This window comes from Notamacropus eugenii, chromosome 1 (assembly GCF_028372415.1).
Source record: "Notamacropus eugenii isolate mMacEug1 chromosome 1, mMacEug1.pri_v2, whole genome shotgun sequence".
In the NCBI taxonomy this organism is placed as follows: Eukaryota; Metazoa; Chordata; class Mammalia; order Diprotodontia; family Macropodidae; genus Notamacropus; species Notamacropus eugenii.
The window spans coordinates 663629470-663648480 of NC_092872.1; the positions used below are offsets into that span (position 1 = coordinate 663629470).

Here is a 19011-nt window from a genome sequence, read left to right on the forward strand (position 1 = left end):
GTTTTAATTTTCTTAACAAATACTTTTTTTCATAGGAAAAGATAAGCTTCATTTTAGACCCTGTCATTCTAATAACTAACTTGGATTTTGTTATAATTCTAAATGAGAGAGACCTAGAGAAAGAATATGTTATTAGTAATTTCAATCTCTGTGCATGTAACTTTATCATAAATCAACTATTAATATTAAATATTACCAGAAGTGCTCACTGTAAGAGGAACAGTATAACTTTAGTCATCAGTTCATTTAATAATGTTTGTTGATTGATTACTGAGATACATTTTGGGAAAAAGGAGTAGATCTTAGTTAACTATTTTCAAATGAACAGCCTGTTTTGTGGCAAAATGTCAGACAGATAGTCTTTCATAAAAGTTGACTTAGTAAGTTTATTCATTATATATTTTATATGTCATCTGTCTTTGCCATTTATGTTTGCATTCAGATTCTGGCCATTAACCGAGGGGAAAATTTGAAGATCCTGACAGTGAAGGTCAACATTCCTGATAGTGTGAAGAATGAATTCTGTAGTTGGTGTATCCACAACAGGTCTGTCTGCTGATTTTTATAACATTCTCACTTTCTCTCCTTTATAACACCATACTATAAAATACTTTCAGGGTCTTAAAGTTTTAAGGTATTGCTTGAACCAAAACTTTACTTTAAAACTGTGTAACATAAGTTTAATTAATTAATCAATTTGTTTTCAGTTTTCATCATTCACTTCCACAGAATTTTGAATTTCAAATTTTCTCCCCATCTCCACCCTTCCCTTCCCCCCACCCCACCTAGGATAGCATGTACTCTGATTATGCTTTCCTCCAATCTGCGCTCTCTTTTATCACCACTCTTCCCCTCCGCCCCCCTGCAATGCCCATCCCTTCTGTTTTCCTGTAGGGCATGATAGATTTATTTTTTCAAATTAATTTATTTGTTTTCAGTTTTCAAGAGGTCTTAAATTTTCTCCCTCCTCCTTCCCTGAGGGAGCATGCAATCTTATATGGATTCTACACATACATTCTTGTTAAACACATTTTCACATTAGTCATGTTGCATAGAAGAATTAAAATGAATGGGAGAAAACATGAGAAAAAAACAAACCAGTGTAAAACATAACACAAGAGAAAATAGTCTGCTTTGTTCTGCATTCCAGTTCCATAGTTCTTTCTCTGGATGTGGATGGCATTTTGCTTCAAGAGCCCTTTGGGAATGTGTTGGGTCCTTGCATTGCTGTGAAGGGCTAAGTCTATCAGAGACAGTCCTTGCACACTGTTTGGCTGTTACTATGTATAATATTCTCCTGGTTCTGTTCATTTCACTCAGCATCAGTTTACATAAGTCCTTCTAGACCTCTCTGAAGTCCCCTTGTTCATCATTTCTTATAGCACAATAGTATTCCATTACATTCATATACCACAACTTGTTCAGCCATTCCCCAATTGATGGACATCCCCTCAATTTCCCGTTCTTGGCCACTACAAAGATAGCTGCTATAAATATTTTTGTACATGGGGGACTTTTCCCATTTTTATGATCTCTTTGTGATACAATCTTAGAAATGATATTGCTGGGTCAAAGGGTATGCACATTTTTATAGCCCTTTGGGCAGAGTTCCAAATTGCTCTCTAGTGCAAAATGAATAATTTTGATTACATTAAATTGAAAAGTTTTTGCACAAACAAACCCAATGCAACCAAGATTAGGAGGGAAGCAGGAAACCAGGAAAGAATTTTTGCAACTAGTGTCTGTGATGAAGGCCTCATTTCTAAAATACATAGAGAACTGAGTCAGATTTACAAGAACACAAGTCATTCTCCAACTGATAAATGGTCAAAAGATATGAACAGGCAGTTTCAGAGGAAAAAATTAAAGCTGTCCATAGTCATATGTGCTCTAACTCACTTGATTAGGGGATGCAAATCGAGACATCTCTGAGGTACCACATCACACCTATTAGATTGGCTAACATGATAAAACAGGAAGATGATAAATGTTGGAGAAGATGTGGGAGAGTTGGAACACTAATTCATTGTTGACAAGATAGATTTCTATACCCCATTTCCTGCATATCTTATTTCCTACTTGCATGTAAAAAATTTTTTAGCATTCATTTTTAAAGCTCTACATTCTCTCCCTTCCCCACTCCCCATCCACCCTCAGTGAGAAGGCAAGCAATTCAATAAATGTTATACATGTGTAGTCATGCAAAACACTTCCCTAACAGTCATATTGTGAAATACTATTTCCTTCTATCCTGTCCTGCCCTCCATTTATTCTATTTGTTCCCTTGACCTGTTCTCTACCAAAGTGTTTGCTTATGATTACCCCTTCTCTCAGTCTGCTGTCCCTTCTATTAACCCCTTTCATTCCCTTCCCCTCTGCTTTCCTGTAGGGTAGGATAAACTCCCATACGCAACTGAGTGTGTATGTTATTCCCTCCTGAAGCCAAATCCAATGAAAGTGAGGCTCATTTATTCACTCTCATCTTTCCCTTCTTGCCCTCTTTTGGAAAAAACTCTTGTGTGATCATTTACTACCTTCTCCCTCTCCCTTTCTCTTTTTCCTAGTTCCTCTAAACCCTTAATTTTCTTTTTTAGGTGTCATCCCTTCATATTCACCTCACGCTGGGCCCTCTGTCCCTCTCTGTCACTCTCTATATATACATACATATATGCATATATGTGTATCCATTTTCCAGGTAATTTGTTTTTTTCCAGTGAGATACTTCACAATGTCTTCTATTTTTTCATTCTTTTGGTTTTATTTTATAATTTCTTGATTTCTCATAAAGTCATTACCTTCCATTTGCTCTAGTCTAACTTTTTTTATGTTTATTTGTTTTTAGTTTTCAACATTCATTTCCACAAAATTTTGAGTAACAGATTTTCTCCCCATCTCTCCCTTGCTCCCACCCCAAAACGCCATGCATTCTTATTATCCCTTCCTCCAATCTGCCTTCCCTTCTATCACACCCCTCGCTTCCCTTATCCCCATTTTCTATCTTTTCTTGTAGGGCAAAATAGATTTTTATACCACATTACCTGTATTTCTTATTTCCCAGTTGCATGCAAAAACAATTCTCAACATTCATTCCTAAAACTTTGAGTTCAAAGTTCTTTCCCTTCCTCCCTCCCCACTCATTCCCACTGAGAAGGCAAGCATTTAAATTTAGGCTACATATGTGTAGTTTTGCAAAAGAACTTCCATAGTAGTCATGTTGTATAAGACTAAATGTATTTCCTTCCATCCTTTCCTGCCCCCCATTTATTCTATTCTCTCTTTTGACCTTGTCCCTCCCCAAGTGTTTTCTTCTAATTACTCCCTCCTCCCACTTGCCTGCCCTCCCTTCTATCATCCCAACCCCACTTCTCCCCTTCTCCCCTACTTTCCTGTAGTGTAAGATAGCTTTTCATACCAAATTGAGTATGTATGATATTCCCTCCTTAAGCCAAATGTGATGAGAGTAAGCTTCATTTTTTCCCTCTCACCTCCCCCCTTTTCGCCTTCATTGAAAAAGCTTTTTCTTGCCTCTTTCATGAGAGATAACCTGCCTTATTCCATTTCTCTCTTTCTTCTCCCAATATATTTCTCTCTCACTCCTTAATTTTATTTTTTTTAGATATCATCCCTTCCTATTCAACCCACCCTGTGCCCTCTATGTGTATAATCCCTCCAGTGACCCAAATACTGAGAAAAGTTTCAAGAGTTACAAATATATCTTTTCATGTAGGAATGTAAACAGTTCAACTTTAGTAAGTCCCTTTTGATTTCTCTTTGCTGTTTACCTTTTCATGCTTCTCTTCATTCTTGTGTTTGAAAGTCAAGTTTTCTTTTCAGCTCTGGTCTTTTCATCAAGAATGCTTGAAAGTTCTCAATTTCATTGAAAGACCATTTTTTTCCCTTGAAATATTATACTCAGTTTTCCTGGGTCAGTGATTTTTGTTTTTCATTCTGGTTCCTTTGACTTCTGGAATATCCTGTTCTTAATGTAGAGGCTGCTAGATCTTGTGTTATCCTGATTGTATTTCTACAATACTCAAATTGTTTCTTTCTAGCTGCTTGCAATATTTTCTTCTTCACCTGGGAACTCTGGAATTTGGCTGTAATATTCCTAGGAGTTTCTCTTTTTGGATCTCTTTCAGGAGGTGATTGATGGATTCTTTCAATATTTATTTTGCCCTCTGGCCCGAGAACATCAGGGCAGTTTTTTCCTTGATAATTTCGTGAAAGATGATGTCTAGGCTCTTTTTTTGATCATGGCTTTCAGGTAGTCCCATAATTTTTAAATTGTCTCTCCTGGATCTATTTTCCAGGTCAGTTGTTTTTCCCATGAGATATTTCACATTATCTTCCGTTTTTTCATTCTTTAGGTTTTGTTTTGTGATTTCTTGGTTTCTCATAAAGTCATTGGCCTCCATTTGTTCCATTTTAATTTTGAAAGAACTGTTTTCTTCAGTGAGCTTTTGAACCTCCTTTTCCATTTGGCTAATTCTGCTTTTGAAAGCATTCTTCTCCTCCTTGGCTTTTTGAACCTCTTTTGCCAATTGAGTTAGCCTATTTTTCAAGGTGTTATTTTCTTCAGCATTTTTTTGGGTCTCCTTTAGCAAGGTGTTGACCTGCTTTTCATGCTTTTCTTGCATCTCTCTCATTTCTCTTCCCAGTTTTTCCTCCACCTCTCTAACTTGATTTTCAAAATCCTTTTTGAGCTCTTCCATGGCCTGAGCCCATTGAATATTTATTCTGGGTGTTTGGTATACAGAAGCCTTGACTTCTGTGTCTTTCCCTGATGGTAAGCATTATTCTTCCTCATCAGAAAGGATGGGAGGAGATATCTGTTCACCAAGAAAGTAACCTTCTATGGTCTTATTTTTTTTCCCTTTTCTGGGCATTTTCCCAGCCAGTGACTTGACTTCTGAGTGTCCTCTCCACCCCCACCTTGCCTCCAGATCCGTCCAGCCAGCGCTTGGGGCCTGAGATTCAAATGCTGCTTCCCAGCCTCAGGGCTTTTGGCGGGGGCAGGGCTGCTATTCAGTGTGAGATTAAGTCCAGGTACTCAGGTGGGGCCAGGCTCACTACAGGAGGCTCAGTTCCCTCAGGGGTTTATGTGGAGACCTTCAACCATGGATCTGAGCTCCTGCCTGCTTTGGGAGCCCCTGTCTGCTGCTGCCTCCGCTGCTGCCTCCTGAGGGGGTCTGAGTTATGGGGACCCCCCGCTCCCCTCTCAGCGAGCCAAAAAGACTCTCTCACTGACCTTTGCGCCCATGGGTGGAGGGACCTTCGTGGCTGCTGGAGATTCTGTCCCTGAAGCCTGCTCGGGTCTGCTCCTCTCAGTGTGCATGTGGCCAAGGCAGGGCTTGGCTGGCCTCCAGGTCTGGGGTGCGACGGACCTTTCTCGTCAGTTTTTCAGGTCTCTCTGGAACAGAAATCTTCTCCACTCCATTGTTCTGTGGCTTCTGCTGCTCCAGAACTTGTTGGGAGTTCTTTTTCACAGGTATTTTATGGGATGTGGGTTTGGACCTAGCTTATGTGTGTCTTTCTACTCTGCCATCTTGGCTCCTCCCCTCGAATTATTTTCTTCAGTGAACTTTTCGACCTCTTTTCCCATTTGGCCCATTCTGCTTTTTAAGGCATTCTCTTCTTTGGGTTTTTGGACCTCTTTTGCCATTTGGGTTAGTGTAACTTTAAATGTGTTATTCTCTTCAGCGGGTTTTTGGGTTTTCTTTAGTAAACTTGACTTATTTTCCATGATTTTCTTTAATTCCTCCTATTTCTTTTCCCAATTTTTGCTCTACTTTTCTGACTTGATTTTCAAAATCTTTTTTGACTTTTTCCATGACCTGAGTCCAATTCATATTTTTTTTTGGAGGCTTTGGATGCAGGAGATTTTGCTGTGTTTTCTTCTTCTGGTTGCATGTTTTGTCACCAGTGATGTAAGAAAATAGCTCTTCAACAAGAATGTAAGAATCTATAATCTGTTTCTTTTTCTCCCATTGGCTCATTTTCATGGTCAGTTATTTGACTTTTCAGCCCCTTGTTAAGTAGTGAGCTCCAGACGCAGCCTCCACTTCAGCAGTGGCTGCTGCCACCCTGGCACTGAGGCCAGAGCCCGGGCTGTGACTGGGGCTGGGGCCGGGGCTGGGTATGCGGCTGGACTATACTCCCCTGTAGCCAGGTGAGAGATCCTTCCCACTGACCTTTGAAGCTGTCTTGGTATTTGTGGGTCGAGAAGTATGGAAATTGCAGCTGCCATCAGTGATTCAGTCCCCTAACGTCTGCTCTAGCTCTGTCTGTGCCCACATAGACTACAGTGAACTGCACTTTTCTCCTGACTGGTGTGATAGACCCTTACTGTTGATCTTCCATATTGTCTTGAGCTTGAAATTTACCTCATTCTGTCATTTTGTGGCTTCTGCTGCTCTATAATTTGTTTAGAGTAGTTTTTTTACAGATTTTTTTGAGGTATTTAGGAGGAGAGCTCTAGTAGGTTCCTGCTTCTACTGTGCCATCTTGGCTCTGCCCCCTTTAACATAAGTTTCTTAATGACTCAATGTAGATTTTTTTTAATATTTTATAATGAAGATGATCTTTTGACTATATAGATGTGTTTTGGTCATTTTTTTCTGTGAGGATCCACTTCTAAACTAATAATAGCACTATCTGTTTGCATGTATGTGCATTCATATATGTATGTGTGCATGTGTGTATGTGTGTGTTTGTAGCATTAACATGTTAAGTTACTTACATTGGGGGAGGTAAGTTTAGACTTTTTTAAGTTATACTCGTGTAAGATAGTAGCCAATAAACGTTTATTAAATGCCTACTTTGGGCCAGGCAATGTGCTAAACTTTGGAGATTCAAAAAGAAAGCGTGATACAGAACTTTGGTGTGATTTGATGTGGAACTAAGTGGTTTTATCAGAGTGTACAGCAGACCACCTACACAGGAATAAGCATAAGAAATTTGGAAAATTAATCATAAACTTGATACAGAAGGGTGAGATAGTAAGTAGTGCTTGAGGATTTCAATCATCTGAATAATGATTTCAATTTATCAGGCATTTATGAAGCACCAACTATGTGTTAGGTACTGACCTAGGTGCTGGAGATAAAATGACTAAAATTAAATAGTCCCTGCCATTGAGGTGTAATTCACTTAAGAGGGTGGTCTAATAGTCTATGGTACAAGATGATCAGCCTGATGGATAGTAATTTTGTGAATGGAGAGGAGAATAAGATATGGAGTTAGAATTGACAAGTTTGGGCAACTGAGAAATGTGGATAAGGGAAAATAAAGAGTTATAGGATAACTCCTATTTTTATTTTGTCAATCTGAATGACTGGAAGGATAGTGATTTTTTTTGAAAGAAATTGGGAAGTTAGGAAGGGGGTAGTTCTGGAGGAATGATTAGAAATTTTGTTTTGGACATTTTTGAGTTTCATATGTATGTATGTGGAACTGCAACTCAGAGTGATGAGAGCTGGGTGTGTAAATTTAGAAGTCATCTACATCTAACAACTGAAATCCCGGACCTGCTAGTCAGATCATGTTACTTTTTTGCCTAATAACCAGTAGTATCTCCTACTCCACTAGCTTGAAATATTATTTCTTCTGTTTGACCTTTAAAACTCTTCACAACATGGTTGTGGTCTCTCTGTCCTGGTACCCTTCTGGTACTTTATAATCTTGCCAAAACTGGCTTTCTTGATGTTCCTCACATGCAACATTCTGTTTCTTGTTTCTGTGCACAAGCTATTTCATGCCTAAAAGAGGCATGCTAGTGGCAGAGAGGAGGTGCAATGGATAGGAAATCAAGAGTCAAGAAGACCTGAGTCAAATTCTACCTCAGACTGTTATTATTTGTGTGACCCTGCACAGGTCACTTAACTTCTCTCAGTTTCATCAAAAATTCAGTTTCTTCATCTCTAAAATGGGATGGATTACAGCACCTTCCTCATGTGAATGTTGTGAGACTCCTTTGAGAATAATATATGTAAAACAGTTTATCATCTTTTAGGTAGAGCAGATAGGTAGATTGAATGCTAGGTCTAAAGTCAGGGAACTCATCTTCATGAGTTCAAATCTGGCCTCAGACACTTAACTTATTGTGTGACACCTGTAGCAAGTCATTTAACCCTATTTGCCTCAGTTTCCTCATCTTTAAAATGAGCTGGAGAAAGAAATGGTAAGTCACTCCAATATCTTTGTCTAGAAAACCCCAAATAGGGTAATGCCAAGTTGGACACAACTGAAAACAACTGAACAACAAACTTTTAAGTGCTACATTAATAGCAGTAATAGTAAATGTATTAATAGTAGTTAAGTCCCATATCATATCTACATCTTAGGGAGATGTGTTTTCATTGAATGGTATCATTAGAAGCAAGATTATAAGAGTTTAAAAAATAAGTGGCAAGTAGGATAAGAAAATTGAGGCAATAATCATAGGCAGATTTTTCTAGGAGTTAGAGTGTAAAAGGCAAAAGTCATATATAGAAAGATAGCTTGTGGGGATAGGAGTATCAAGTGTGAAGACTTTTTAAGAGTAGGAGATCATGTTGGTAGGTGGCAAGGAAGGAGCCAGTGGATAAAGAGAGACTGAAAGTTAGAGTAAGACTGGGGAATGATGAAAGGAGTAGCTTCCAGGAGAGAATGGAGAGATCAGAAAGAGCTAGAATCAGAGAGGATCATCGAGACAGACTTGACCAGAACTTTTATTTTATAGGTGAGAAAACTGAGTACAGAGAAGGACATGTGACTTCCTCAAAGTAACACTGGGTGTAAGGGTTAGAACTATGATTTGAACTGAGTTCCTGTCCTTCTATAGCCTTTCTCCTTTGATAGAGATGGTGATTTTGCCAAGGAGCATGACTAGCTGTTGTTGTGAATCTGAAGCAGTACACAATAGGAGGAGAACAGGTAGATGTAGGTGCCAATCCATATTTGGCATTTACAAAAGGATGAGCTGTGATGGAATAAAGGGCAAAGGAATTCAGGTGTGAGCACAGTATACTGTTGGACTGATTGAATTATAGCATCAAGATTCTTAAGGGAAGAATTCATGACTAGCACCGGACAAGTGTCATAACAGGGAGAGGATGAATGGCATTACCAGGACCTCTGCCAGACTTGTTGGAGATAATTTAAGAAATTCTTTCTTCAAAATGTGAAGGAACGTGAAAAAGGAAATTCCATTGTGGCTCTGTTTCTTGTTTTTTAATTTTTCATTTTTAACACAGTTCATATCACATAACACAATTCCAACTTTTGGTCAGGTGATATTTCTTTTAAAGCATTTACAGTATAGACCACAAATGGATTTTTTTTTCAACATTCAACAACCAACGGAGACACAAATAATAACTATGTATGCTAACTTCACAAGTCCTTGACATAATTGTCTCCACACTGTTACTAAGAATTAAAGGACCCTAACTTATTGTTGTTGGTCTAACGTCCTAAGCCTAATAGCTTAATTTTAGACTTGACCTCGGATGTTCCCCTACCAACAGTCTATAATTTAATAGATCTGGTATTAAGCTTACAAATCTTTTGACTATAGGAAATTGCCACTAAGAATAGGGACATTTCAGGGAAACAATATCTCCCCAGCTTCATGTCAATTCCAAGCAGGAGTAGATTGTCAACTTGCATTCAGTCAGGCTTAAAGTCTGCCAGGTGTCAGTGGGGAAATTGAGTCAGGAGAATCCTACCTCAGCCCAGGCTGACCAGCCACTCTCCCACCCTTCCCATGAGATCACATTTTTCAATTCATACCAGCATCCTACAGGCATCATGAATTGGAGGCTCTGACAGACCACCTTTGTTGCTATCCACACTTGGAGTTAGACTCAGAAGAACAGTCACTTAATAGTCCCATAGCATCTTAAAATAGCAAGTTCCAATAACCAGGTTTCATGTATGACTATAATTTCACATTGGCTAAGGAACATCTTTTGAGGCAAGTCTTAAGTGGCTTACATGCCTTTCTATACCTGTTCTAGTTCCTGCTTAAATAACAATCATAAAATCAAATTTACCATTAAAACCTTAACTTTTCCATCAATGCCAAATTTTACCCGAAGTTACCTGCCTCTAGGAGACTTAGACTAAAATTCATTTCCCCAAACTAAAGATGTCTCTGGTTTAGTCTCAGTAATTAATTCAGTTAATTGTTTTAATACTAATTGCTTTTACATCACTTTGTAACATGTCCAATTTTTCTCCCCATCTCTCCCCTCCCCCCACTCTCTAATGCATTCTGATTACCCCTTCCCTCAATGAGCCCTCCCTTCTATCACACCTCACCCTTCCCTTATCCCCATCTTCTGTCTTTTTTTTGTAGGGTAAGATAAACTTCTATACCCCATTACCTGTGTTTCTTATTTCCCGGGTAAATGCAATAATAGTTCTCAACCTTCATTTCTAATACTTTGAATTCTACCATCTTTCCCTCCCTCCCTCCCTCCTCATCCCCATTGAGAAGGCAAGCAATTCAATGCAGACTAAATACGTGTTGCTTTGCAAAAGACTTCCATAATAATCATGTTGTGTAATACTAATTATATTGCCCTCTGTCCTACTCTATCCCCCTTTATTTTTTTATTCCCTCATTTGACCTTGTCCCTTCCCAAAAGTGTTTATTTCTAGTTATTCCCTTCTCCCATTTGCCCTCCCTTCTATCATTCCCCTCACCCCACTTGTCACCCCCTCCCCTACTTTCCTGTAGTGTAAGATAGATTTTCATACCAAATTTAGTGAGCATGTTATTCCCTCCTTAAGCCATATGTGGAGAGAGTAGCTTCACTTTTCCCCTCTCCCCTTCTCCCTTTTCTCCTCCATTGAACAAGATTTTTCTTTATCTCTTTTATGAGTTATAACCTGCCCCATTTCATTTCTCCCTTTCTCCTCCTAGTATTTTCCTCCCTCACCCCCCTTAGTTTTTATTTTATATCATTTTTTTGGGGGATATCATCTCTTCTGATTCAACACAGCCTGTACTCTCTGTCCGTGTGTGTGTGTGTGTGTGTGTGTGTGTGTGTGTGTGTGTGTGTGTGTATGTGTATGTGTATGTACAATCCCTCCACCTACCCAAATACTGAGAAAAGTCTCAAGAGTTATAAATATTTTCTTTCCATATAGGAATGTAAACAGTTCAGCTTTAGAAAGTCTTTTATGATTTCTCTTTCTTGTTTACCTTTTCAGGCTTCTCTTAATTCTTGTGTTTGAAAGTCAAATTTTCTATACAGTTCCAGTCTTTCCAACATGAATGCTTGAAAGTCCTGTATATCATCATTGAATGACCATTTATTCCCTTGAAGTATTATACTCAGTTTTGCTGGGTAGGTGATTCTTGGTTTTAATCCCAGTTCCTTTGACTTCTGGAATATTCTATTACAAGCCCTTTGATCCCTTAATGTTGAAGCTGCCAGATCCTGTGTTATCCTGATTGTATTTCCACAAGATTTGAATAGTTTCTTTCTATCTGCTTGCAGTATTTTCTCCTTGACTTTGTAACTCTGAAATTTGGCCACAATATTCCTAGGAGTTTCTCTTTTTGGGTCTCTTTCAGGAGGTGATTGGTGGATTCTTTCAATATTTGTTTTGCCCTCTGATTCTAGAATATAAGGACAGTTTTCCTTGATAATTTCATGGAAGATAATGTCTAGGCTCTTTTTTTGATCATGGCTTTCAGGTAGTCCCATAATTTTTAAATTGTCTCTCCTGGATCTATTTTCCAGGTCAGTTGTTTTTCCAGTGAGATATTTCACATTATCTTCTATTTTTTCAGACTTTTGATTTTGTTTTCTAACTCCTTGGTTTAACTCATAGTCATTCATTTCCCTGAACTCAGTTTTCTCTTTCAGAGAACTATTTTATTCAGTGAGCTTTTGAACCTTCTCCTCCATTTGACTAATTCTGCTTTTTAATGCCTCTTTCTCCTCATTGACTTTTTTGACCTCTTTTTCCAGTTGAGTTAGCCTCTTTTTAAAGGTGTTATATTCCTCAGCATTTTTTTTGGTTCTCCTTTAGCAAGCTGCTAACTCGTTTTTTAAGCTCTTCCATTGCCTGAGCTCAGTTTAAGCTCCCTTTGGAGGCCCTGGAGGCAGGGGGTCCTAACTTCCTGTGACAGTAACCCTTGTTCTTCCTCATCCAAAAGGATGGGAAGAGACACCTGTTCACCAAGAAAGTAACCTTCTATGGTCTTATTTTTTTTCCTTTTTTGGACATTTTCCCAGCCAGTTACTTGACTTCTGAGTCCTTTGTCAAGAGATTAGACTTAGCTGCTAGGTTCCCCTGGGCTTTTGGTGGGTGCGGGACCGTCACTCAGAGCTAGGGTTTAGATCAGCTGCTTCCTACCGCCAGAGACTTTAAGCTGAGCTGCCTGAACAGTGAATCCAGGTTGCTTCCTGGCCTCTGTAGCTGCCTACAGTCTGCTACCGTGGCCTCTGCCGTCGCCTGTGCCTATTGCTGGCGAAACCCCATTTCCTCTCGCCCATTTGGGAAAGCCCTCCCCCACTGAACTTTGGAGCTTTCTTTGTCACTTTTGGGTTGGGCTATCTGGAACCTTCCCTGCTAGAAACTCTGCCTGGAGTTCTGTTCAGGTGCTCTTCCTCCCAGTGTTGCGTGGCCAGGGCTCTGCTCAGTGTCCCATGAGATAGACCTTTCCTGTTGGCCTTCTGAGTTACCTTTGGTTGGAAACCTCTTTTGCCCTGTTTTCTGTGGCTTCTGCTGCTTTAGACTTTGTTGAGAGTCCTTTTTACAGGTATTTTGTGGGCTGTGGGGGAAGTGCTACAGCATATGTGTCTTTCTACTCTGCCATCTTGGCTCCACCCCCCTCTGGATCTGTTTCTTACCAACAGGCAGGACTTGATGGAAATGATGAGAGAATATTACTGGTTCATTGCCTGCTGGAGCTTGTGAAAAAGAAGGACCTGAAAGACAGAAAAAGGTCTACTCTCTTTATTTGGATAGAATAAATTTTAAAAGATGAAGAATGGATTAAAATTCTACAGGGAAGTCTTCCAAGAGAAGCTACCGTAAGAAGTTAAAAGAATAAAATTCTGATGAAAAAAGAGAAATTGATTTTGAGGAAGAAAAAATGGTAATTATCTGAGGAGACCCAGGTAAATGCACAGAGAAGTCCTCAGAACTATGTAGTTGACCTCTGGGTAGCAATGAAGTATGGATCAATTCTCCGTGGCTTGTGCTAACTTTGACTTAACAGTTAACACCAAGAAAAACAAGTGCCCTATCAGCCACCACCACCTATATGTGGAACCATCAGTTACAGCAAATGGAGAAGTGTGGAATGCTATAGATAATTCACTTATCTTGGTAGTTTACTTTTCAGTGATGTACACATTGATACAGAGGTTGATGCATGCGTTGCCAGAACCAGCTCAGTGTTTGGAAGGCTCTGAAGAAAGTGTGGGAGAGAAGAGGTGTTAGACTGACTTCCAGACTAAAGGTCTACAAAGCCATTGTGCTGACCTCATTGTTGTATGCCTGTGACACATGGACAGTCTACCAGTGCCATGCCAGGAAACTGAATTGGCTTTCATTTGAATTGTCTTAGGATGATTCTGAAGTTCACCTGGCAGGATAAAGTATCAGACACTGAAGTCCTTACTCAAATTAAACTGCGAAGCATTCGAACTGTGATTCAGAGAGTACAACTCTGATGGATTCTGTTCCAGCATTTTATTTTAATTTTGTGTGTGTCAGTTTCAAGTGTGTCTCTTATAAACATACTGTTGGATTCTGGTTTCTAATATTTCTGCTGTCTCCTATTTTATGTGTGAGCTTGTCTTAGTTTATATTTACAGTAATGACTACTGTGTAATTTTCCCTCTCCCATTATCTTCTGTTTCTTTCTTGTTCTTTCTTTTTATCCTGTCTCTCCTCTGAAAGACTCTAACTCCATCCTCCCTTAATCCTCTCTCTATCCTCTCCCTTCCTCTTTCTCTTATCTTCTTGTCCTCTTATTACCTTATTCAGAAAGTTGTATTTCTATTTACAGTTGAGCATATACATTTATTCTTCCTTCTGCGAACCAATAGGTTCAAGCACTTCCTGCTATCCCTCCCCTATTCTCCATTGTAAAAATTCTTTCTTGCCTACCTCTTTTATGTGAGAATATTTTCCCCATTCTGCCTCTTACTTCCTCCTCCCTCTGCATCCCTCTTTCTTCCCCCTTAATATTTTTTGGAGGTCATGCCAACCTAATTGAGTCATACTCACACCCTCTATCTATGCAAGCTCCTTTAAACTGCCTTAATAATAATATATTTCCTAGGAATTATGTGTATCATCTTGCATATAGAAGTATTAACATTTATTCCCTTATATTAATTAAATCCTTTATGTGCTTCTCTTGAGTCTTGTGTTTGTCATTTTTTCTATTCAGTTCTTGTCTTTTTATTAGGAATGCTTGACAGTCCTCTGTTTCATTAAATGTCCATTTTTATCCCCTAAAAGGTTATACTTAGTTTTTCTGGGTAGGTGATTTTTGGTTGTAATTCTAGCTCCTTTGCCTTATGGAATATCATATTCCAGATCCTCCACTCATTGAATGTGGAAACCATTAAATCTTGTGTGATTCTGACTGAGACCCCATGATATTTGAATTATTTCTTTATGGTTGCTTGAAGTATTTTCTCTTTGTCCTCAAGAGTATCTTAAAACAGATAACTGATTCTGGGATATTTCAATACTAAGAACAATTTTTATATATCTGAATTTTGTACTCTTTAGTTGTTTAGTCATTTCAGTGGTATCTGATTCTTCATGGCTCCGTTTGAGATTTTTTTGGCAAAGATACTAGAGTGGTTTGCCATTTTTTTCTCCAGCTAATTTTACAGATGAGGAAAGTGAGGCAAACAGGGTGAAGTGGCATGCCCAGGTTTACACAGCTAATGTGAAACCCAGATTTGAAATCATGATGATGTCTTCCTGATTCCAAGCCCAGTGCTCTTATCTGCTGCACCACATAGCTACCTCTCTTTAGTCATTTGTCCACATATTTCAGCCAGTGCCAATAACTGTGTTTGAGGTATGGTATATTTTAACATTGCAAAGAATTTCATTTTAGCTGGAGTTTTAAAAAATTGAGTATACAGAATAATAATGATAGTTGTTCTTTTTAATATGCCCCAGATATATGTTACAGATTTCTTAGAGTGCTTGGGAAAAGTAGTGTTGATGACATCCTTCAGGTATACTTGTGGTAAGGTTTTATTAATCAAATCTGTAAGGGCCTAATTTTACTGGTACACATATTTCGTGTGCAGTAGAATATTTGGAAATCATTTGCCGTTCCAACCGTTAAGTGTTAAAATAATTGGTCTCTAAACATTTTTCAGTATATTTTCACCCACATTTACTAGTACTGCTTATAATACCTGCTCTTTGATTCTTTCTTTCTTTTTTTTTTATTAAATTTATTTATTTAACTTTTAACATTCATTTTCACAAAATTTTGGGTTACAAATTTTCTCCCCTTTTCTCCCCTCCCCCCCCCCCCAAAGACCAAGCATTCTAATTGCCCCTATGACCAATCTGCTGTCTCTTCTATCATCCCTCTCTGCCCTTGTCTCCGTCTTCTCTTTTGTCCTGTAGGGCCAGATAGCTTTCTATACCCCTTTACCTGTATTTCTTATTTCCTAGTGGCAAGAACATTACTCGACGTTGATCCTAACACTTTGAGTTCCACCTTCTTTAGCTCCCTCCCTCCCCACCCCTTCCCTTTGGAAAGCAAGCAATTCAATATAGGCCAAATCTGTGTAGTTTTGCAAATGACTTCCATAATAGTTGTGTTGTATAGGACTAACTATATTTCCCTCCATCCTATCCTGTCCCCCATTACTTCTATTCTCTTTTAATCCTATCCCTCCCCATGAGTGTTGACCTCGAATTGCACTCTCCTCCCCATGCCCTCCCTTCTATCATCCCCCCCACCCTGCTTGTCCCCTTGTCCTCCACTTTCCTGTATTGTGAGATAGGTTTTCCTACCAAAATGAGTGTGCATTTTATTCTTTCCTTTAGTGGAATGTGATGAGAGTAGACTTCATGTTTTTCTCTCACCTCCCCTCTTTATCCCTCCACTAGTGAGTCTTTTGCTTGCCTCTTTTATGAGAGATAATTTGCCCCATTCCATTTCTCCCTTTCTCCTCCCAATATATTTCTCTCTCACTGCTTGATTTCATTTTTTTTTTTTAAGATATGATCCCATCCTCTTCAATTCACTCTGTGCACTCTGTCTCTATGTATGTGTGCGTGTGTGCATGTGTGTGTGTGTAATCCCACCCAGTACCCAGATACTGAAATGTTTCAAGAGTTACAAATATTGTCTTTCCATGTAGGAATGTAAACAGTTCAGCTTTAGTAAGTCCCTTATAACTTCTCTTTGCTGTTCACCTTTTCATGGTTCTCTTCATTCTTGTGTTTGAAAGTCAAATTTTCTTTTCAGCTCTGGTCTTTTCATCAAGAAAATTTGAAAATCCTCTATTTCATTGAAAGACCAATTTTTCCCCTGAAGTATTATACTCAGTTTTGCTGGGTAGGTGATTCTTGGTTTTAGTCCTAGTTCCTTTGACTTCTGGAATATCCTATTCCATGCCCTTCGATTCCTTAATGTAGAGGCTGCTAGATCTTGTGTTATCCTGATTGTATTTCCACAATACTTGAATTGTTTCTTTCTAGCTGCTTGCAATATTTTCTCCTTGACCTGGGAACTCTGGAATTTGGCCACAATGTTCCTAGGAGTTTCTCTTTTTGGATCTCTTTCAGGCGGTGTTCTGTGGATTCCTTGAATATTTATTTTGCCTTCTGGTTCTAGAATCTCAGGGCAGTTTTCCTTGATAATTTCATGAAAGATGATGTCTAGGCTCTTCTTTTGATCATGGCTTTCAGGTAGTCCCATAATTTTTAAATTGTCTCTCCTGGATCTATTTTCCAGGTCTGTTTTTTTTCCAGTGAGATATTTCACATTATCTTCCATTTTTCCATTCTTCTCTCTTTGTTCTGTGATATCTTGCTTTCTCATAAAGTCATTAGCCTCCATCTGTGCCATTTTAATTTTGAAAGAACTATTTTCTTCGGTGAGCTTTTGAATTTCCTTTTCCATTTGGCTAATTCTGCTTTTGAAAGCATTCTTCTCCTCATTGGCTTTTTGAACCTCTTTTGCCAATTGAGTTAGGCTAGTTTTCAAGGTGTTAATTTCTTCAACATTTTTTTGGTTCTCCTTTAGCAGGGAGCTGATCTGCTTTTCATGCTTTTCTTTCATCTCTCTCATTTCTCTTCCCAGTTTTTCCTCCTCCTCTCTAACTTGATTTTCAAAATTCTTTTTGAGCTCTTCCATGGCCTGAGCCCATTGGGTGGGCTGGGACACAGAAGCCTTGATTTCTGTGTTTTTGCCTGATGGTAAGCATTGTTCTTTCTCATCAGAAAGGAAGGGAGGAAATGTCTGTTCTCCAAGAAAGTAACCTTCTATTGTCTTATTTCTTTTCCCTTTTCTGGGCATTTTCCCAGCCAGTGACTTAACCTCTGAATATTCTCCTCATACCCACCTCGCCTCCTGATCCTCCCAGCCAGCGTTTGGGGTCTGAGATTCAAATGCTGCTTCCAGTCTTAGGGCTTTTGGCGGGGGCAGGGCTGCTATTCAGTGTGAGATTAAGTTCAGGTGCTCAGGTGGGGGCAGGGCAGCCTCTCAGGCTCAGTTCCCTCAGGGGGTTTATGCACAGACCTTCCACAATGGATTCAGGCTCCCGCCCGCTTGGGGAGCCCCTGTCTGCAGCCACCTCTCAGCTTCTATCTCCCGGGGGGGCCTGAATTATGGGGGCACCCCACTCCCCTCTCGACCCGCCAAAGAGACTCTCTCACCAGCCCCCGTCACCTGTGGTGGAGGTACTTGTGCGGCCTCTGGTGATCCTGTCCCTGAAGCCTGGTCGGATCTGTTTCTCTCGGTGCCGCAGCCACTGCCGCAGCAGGTCTGGGCTGGGCTCCGCGTCTGCAGCGCGACGGACCTTTTGCGAGAGTTTTGCAGGTCCCTCTGTGGGTGGAGGGACCCACGTGGCCACTGGAGATCCCATCCCTGAAGCCCGCTCGGATCTTTTCCTCTCGGTGCCGCGGCCGCGGCAGGGCTGCACTCAGCTCCCAGTCCCGGCGCCCAGTCCGCAGCGCGAAGGACCCCCTGCGAGAGGTTTGCAGGTCTCTCCGGAACAGAAATCTCCCTCGCTCCAATGTTCCGTGGCCTCTGGGTGCAGAATTCGCCATGAGTTACTTCCTTGTAGCCGTTCTATGGGTTGTGGGTTCGGAGCTATGTGTATGTGCGTCTTTCTACTCCGCCATCTTGGCTCTGCCCCCCGATTCTTTCTTTATGATTGTGGTCACACACCCAAGTACATCCACAGACACAAAATTCTTTGTAAACAATTCACTTTTCTCATAAATTTCTAATTGTGTAAATTGTATTTTAAATTACACGCTTGGGCACTTTTCCTTAGCAGTCTAAAGCACGAATCTTTGTTTTTCCAAATATGAGAAAGCAGTGCCTCAAAAGTTTCTTGCTATCTGTTTTTAGATAACTCTAAAGTACTTCTGTCTTAAAATCCCTAAACTACAATTGTTCCTTTTTCTTCTCCCTTCATCCCTGCTCCGAAATAGAACAGGAAGTAAACTTGGGACAGGAGGTGACTGAACAATTATGGGACCAGAACTTAAAAAAAGTAATTTTGGTTCACTGTATGATCTTTTTTAGTACCTTCACCTGATTTGTTTAAAATAGATCAATTTGATCTCCTTTAGGCACTGGGCTAGTTGTGTTAATCTGCATTGTTAGATTATAATTCTCACATTTTAAAAAATAAAAATTCTCATTTTAAGTCTCTGATAATCTACTTGGTAATTTATCTGGTGCATTCATTCATTCCTGGTCACTAAAAAGTAAGGAAATTTGGAAGCATGTGAAAAGCAATTACTACTCTTTATCTCTTTTATGGGCCAAAGCCTTGGTCT

General features: G+C 39.7%; 1 protein-coding gene across 7 annotated transcripts in view; it reads left to right on the forward strand.

The window, feature by feature from the left end:
- The window catches only part of SRBD1 (S1 RNA binding domain 1), a 348418-nt gene that overhangs the window by 43899 nt on the left and 285508 nt on the right, over positions 1-19011 (forward strand). For all 7 annotated transcript variants that reach the window (XM_072635709.1, XM_072635712.1, XM_072635714.1 and 4 more), the window contains one exon: positions 443-546. In XM_072635709.1, the coding sequence (XP_072491810.1) occupies positions 443-546 (104 nt within the window). The remainder of the gene's footprint in view (positions 1-442; positions 547-19011) is intronic.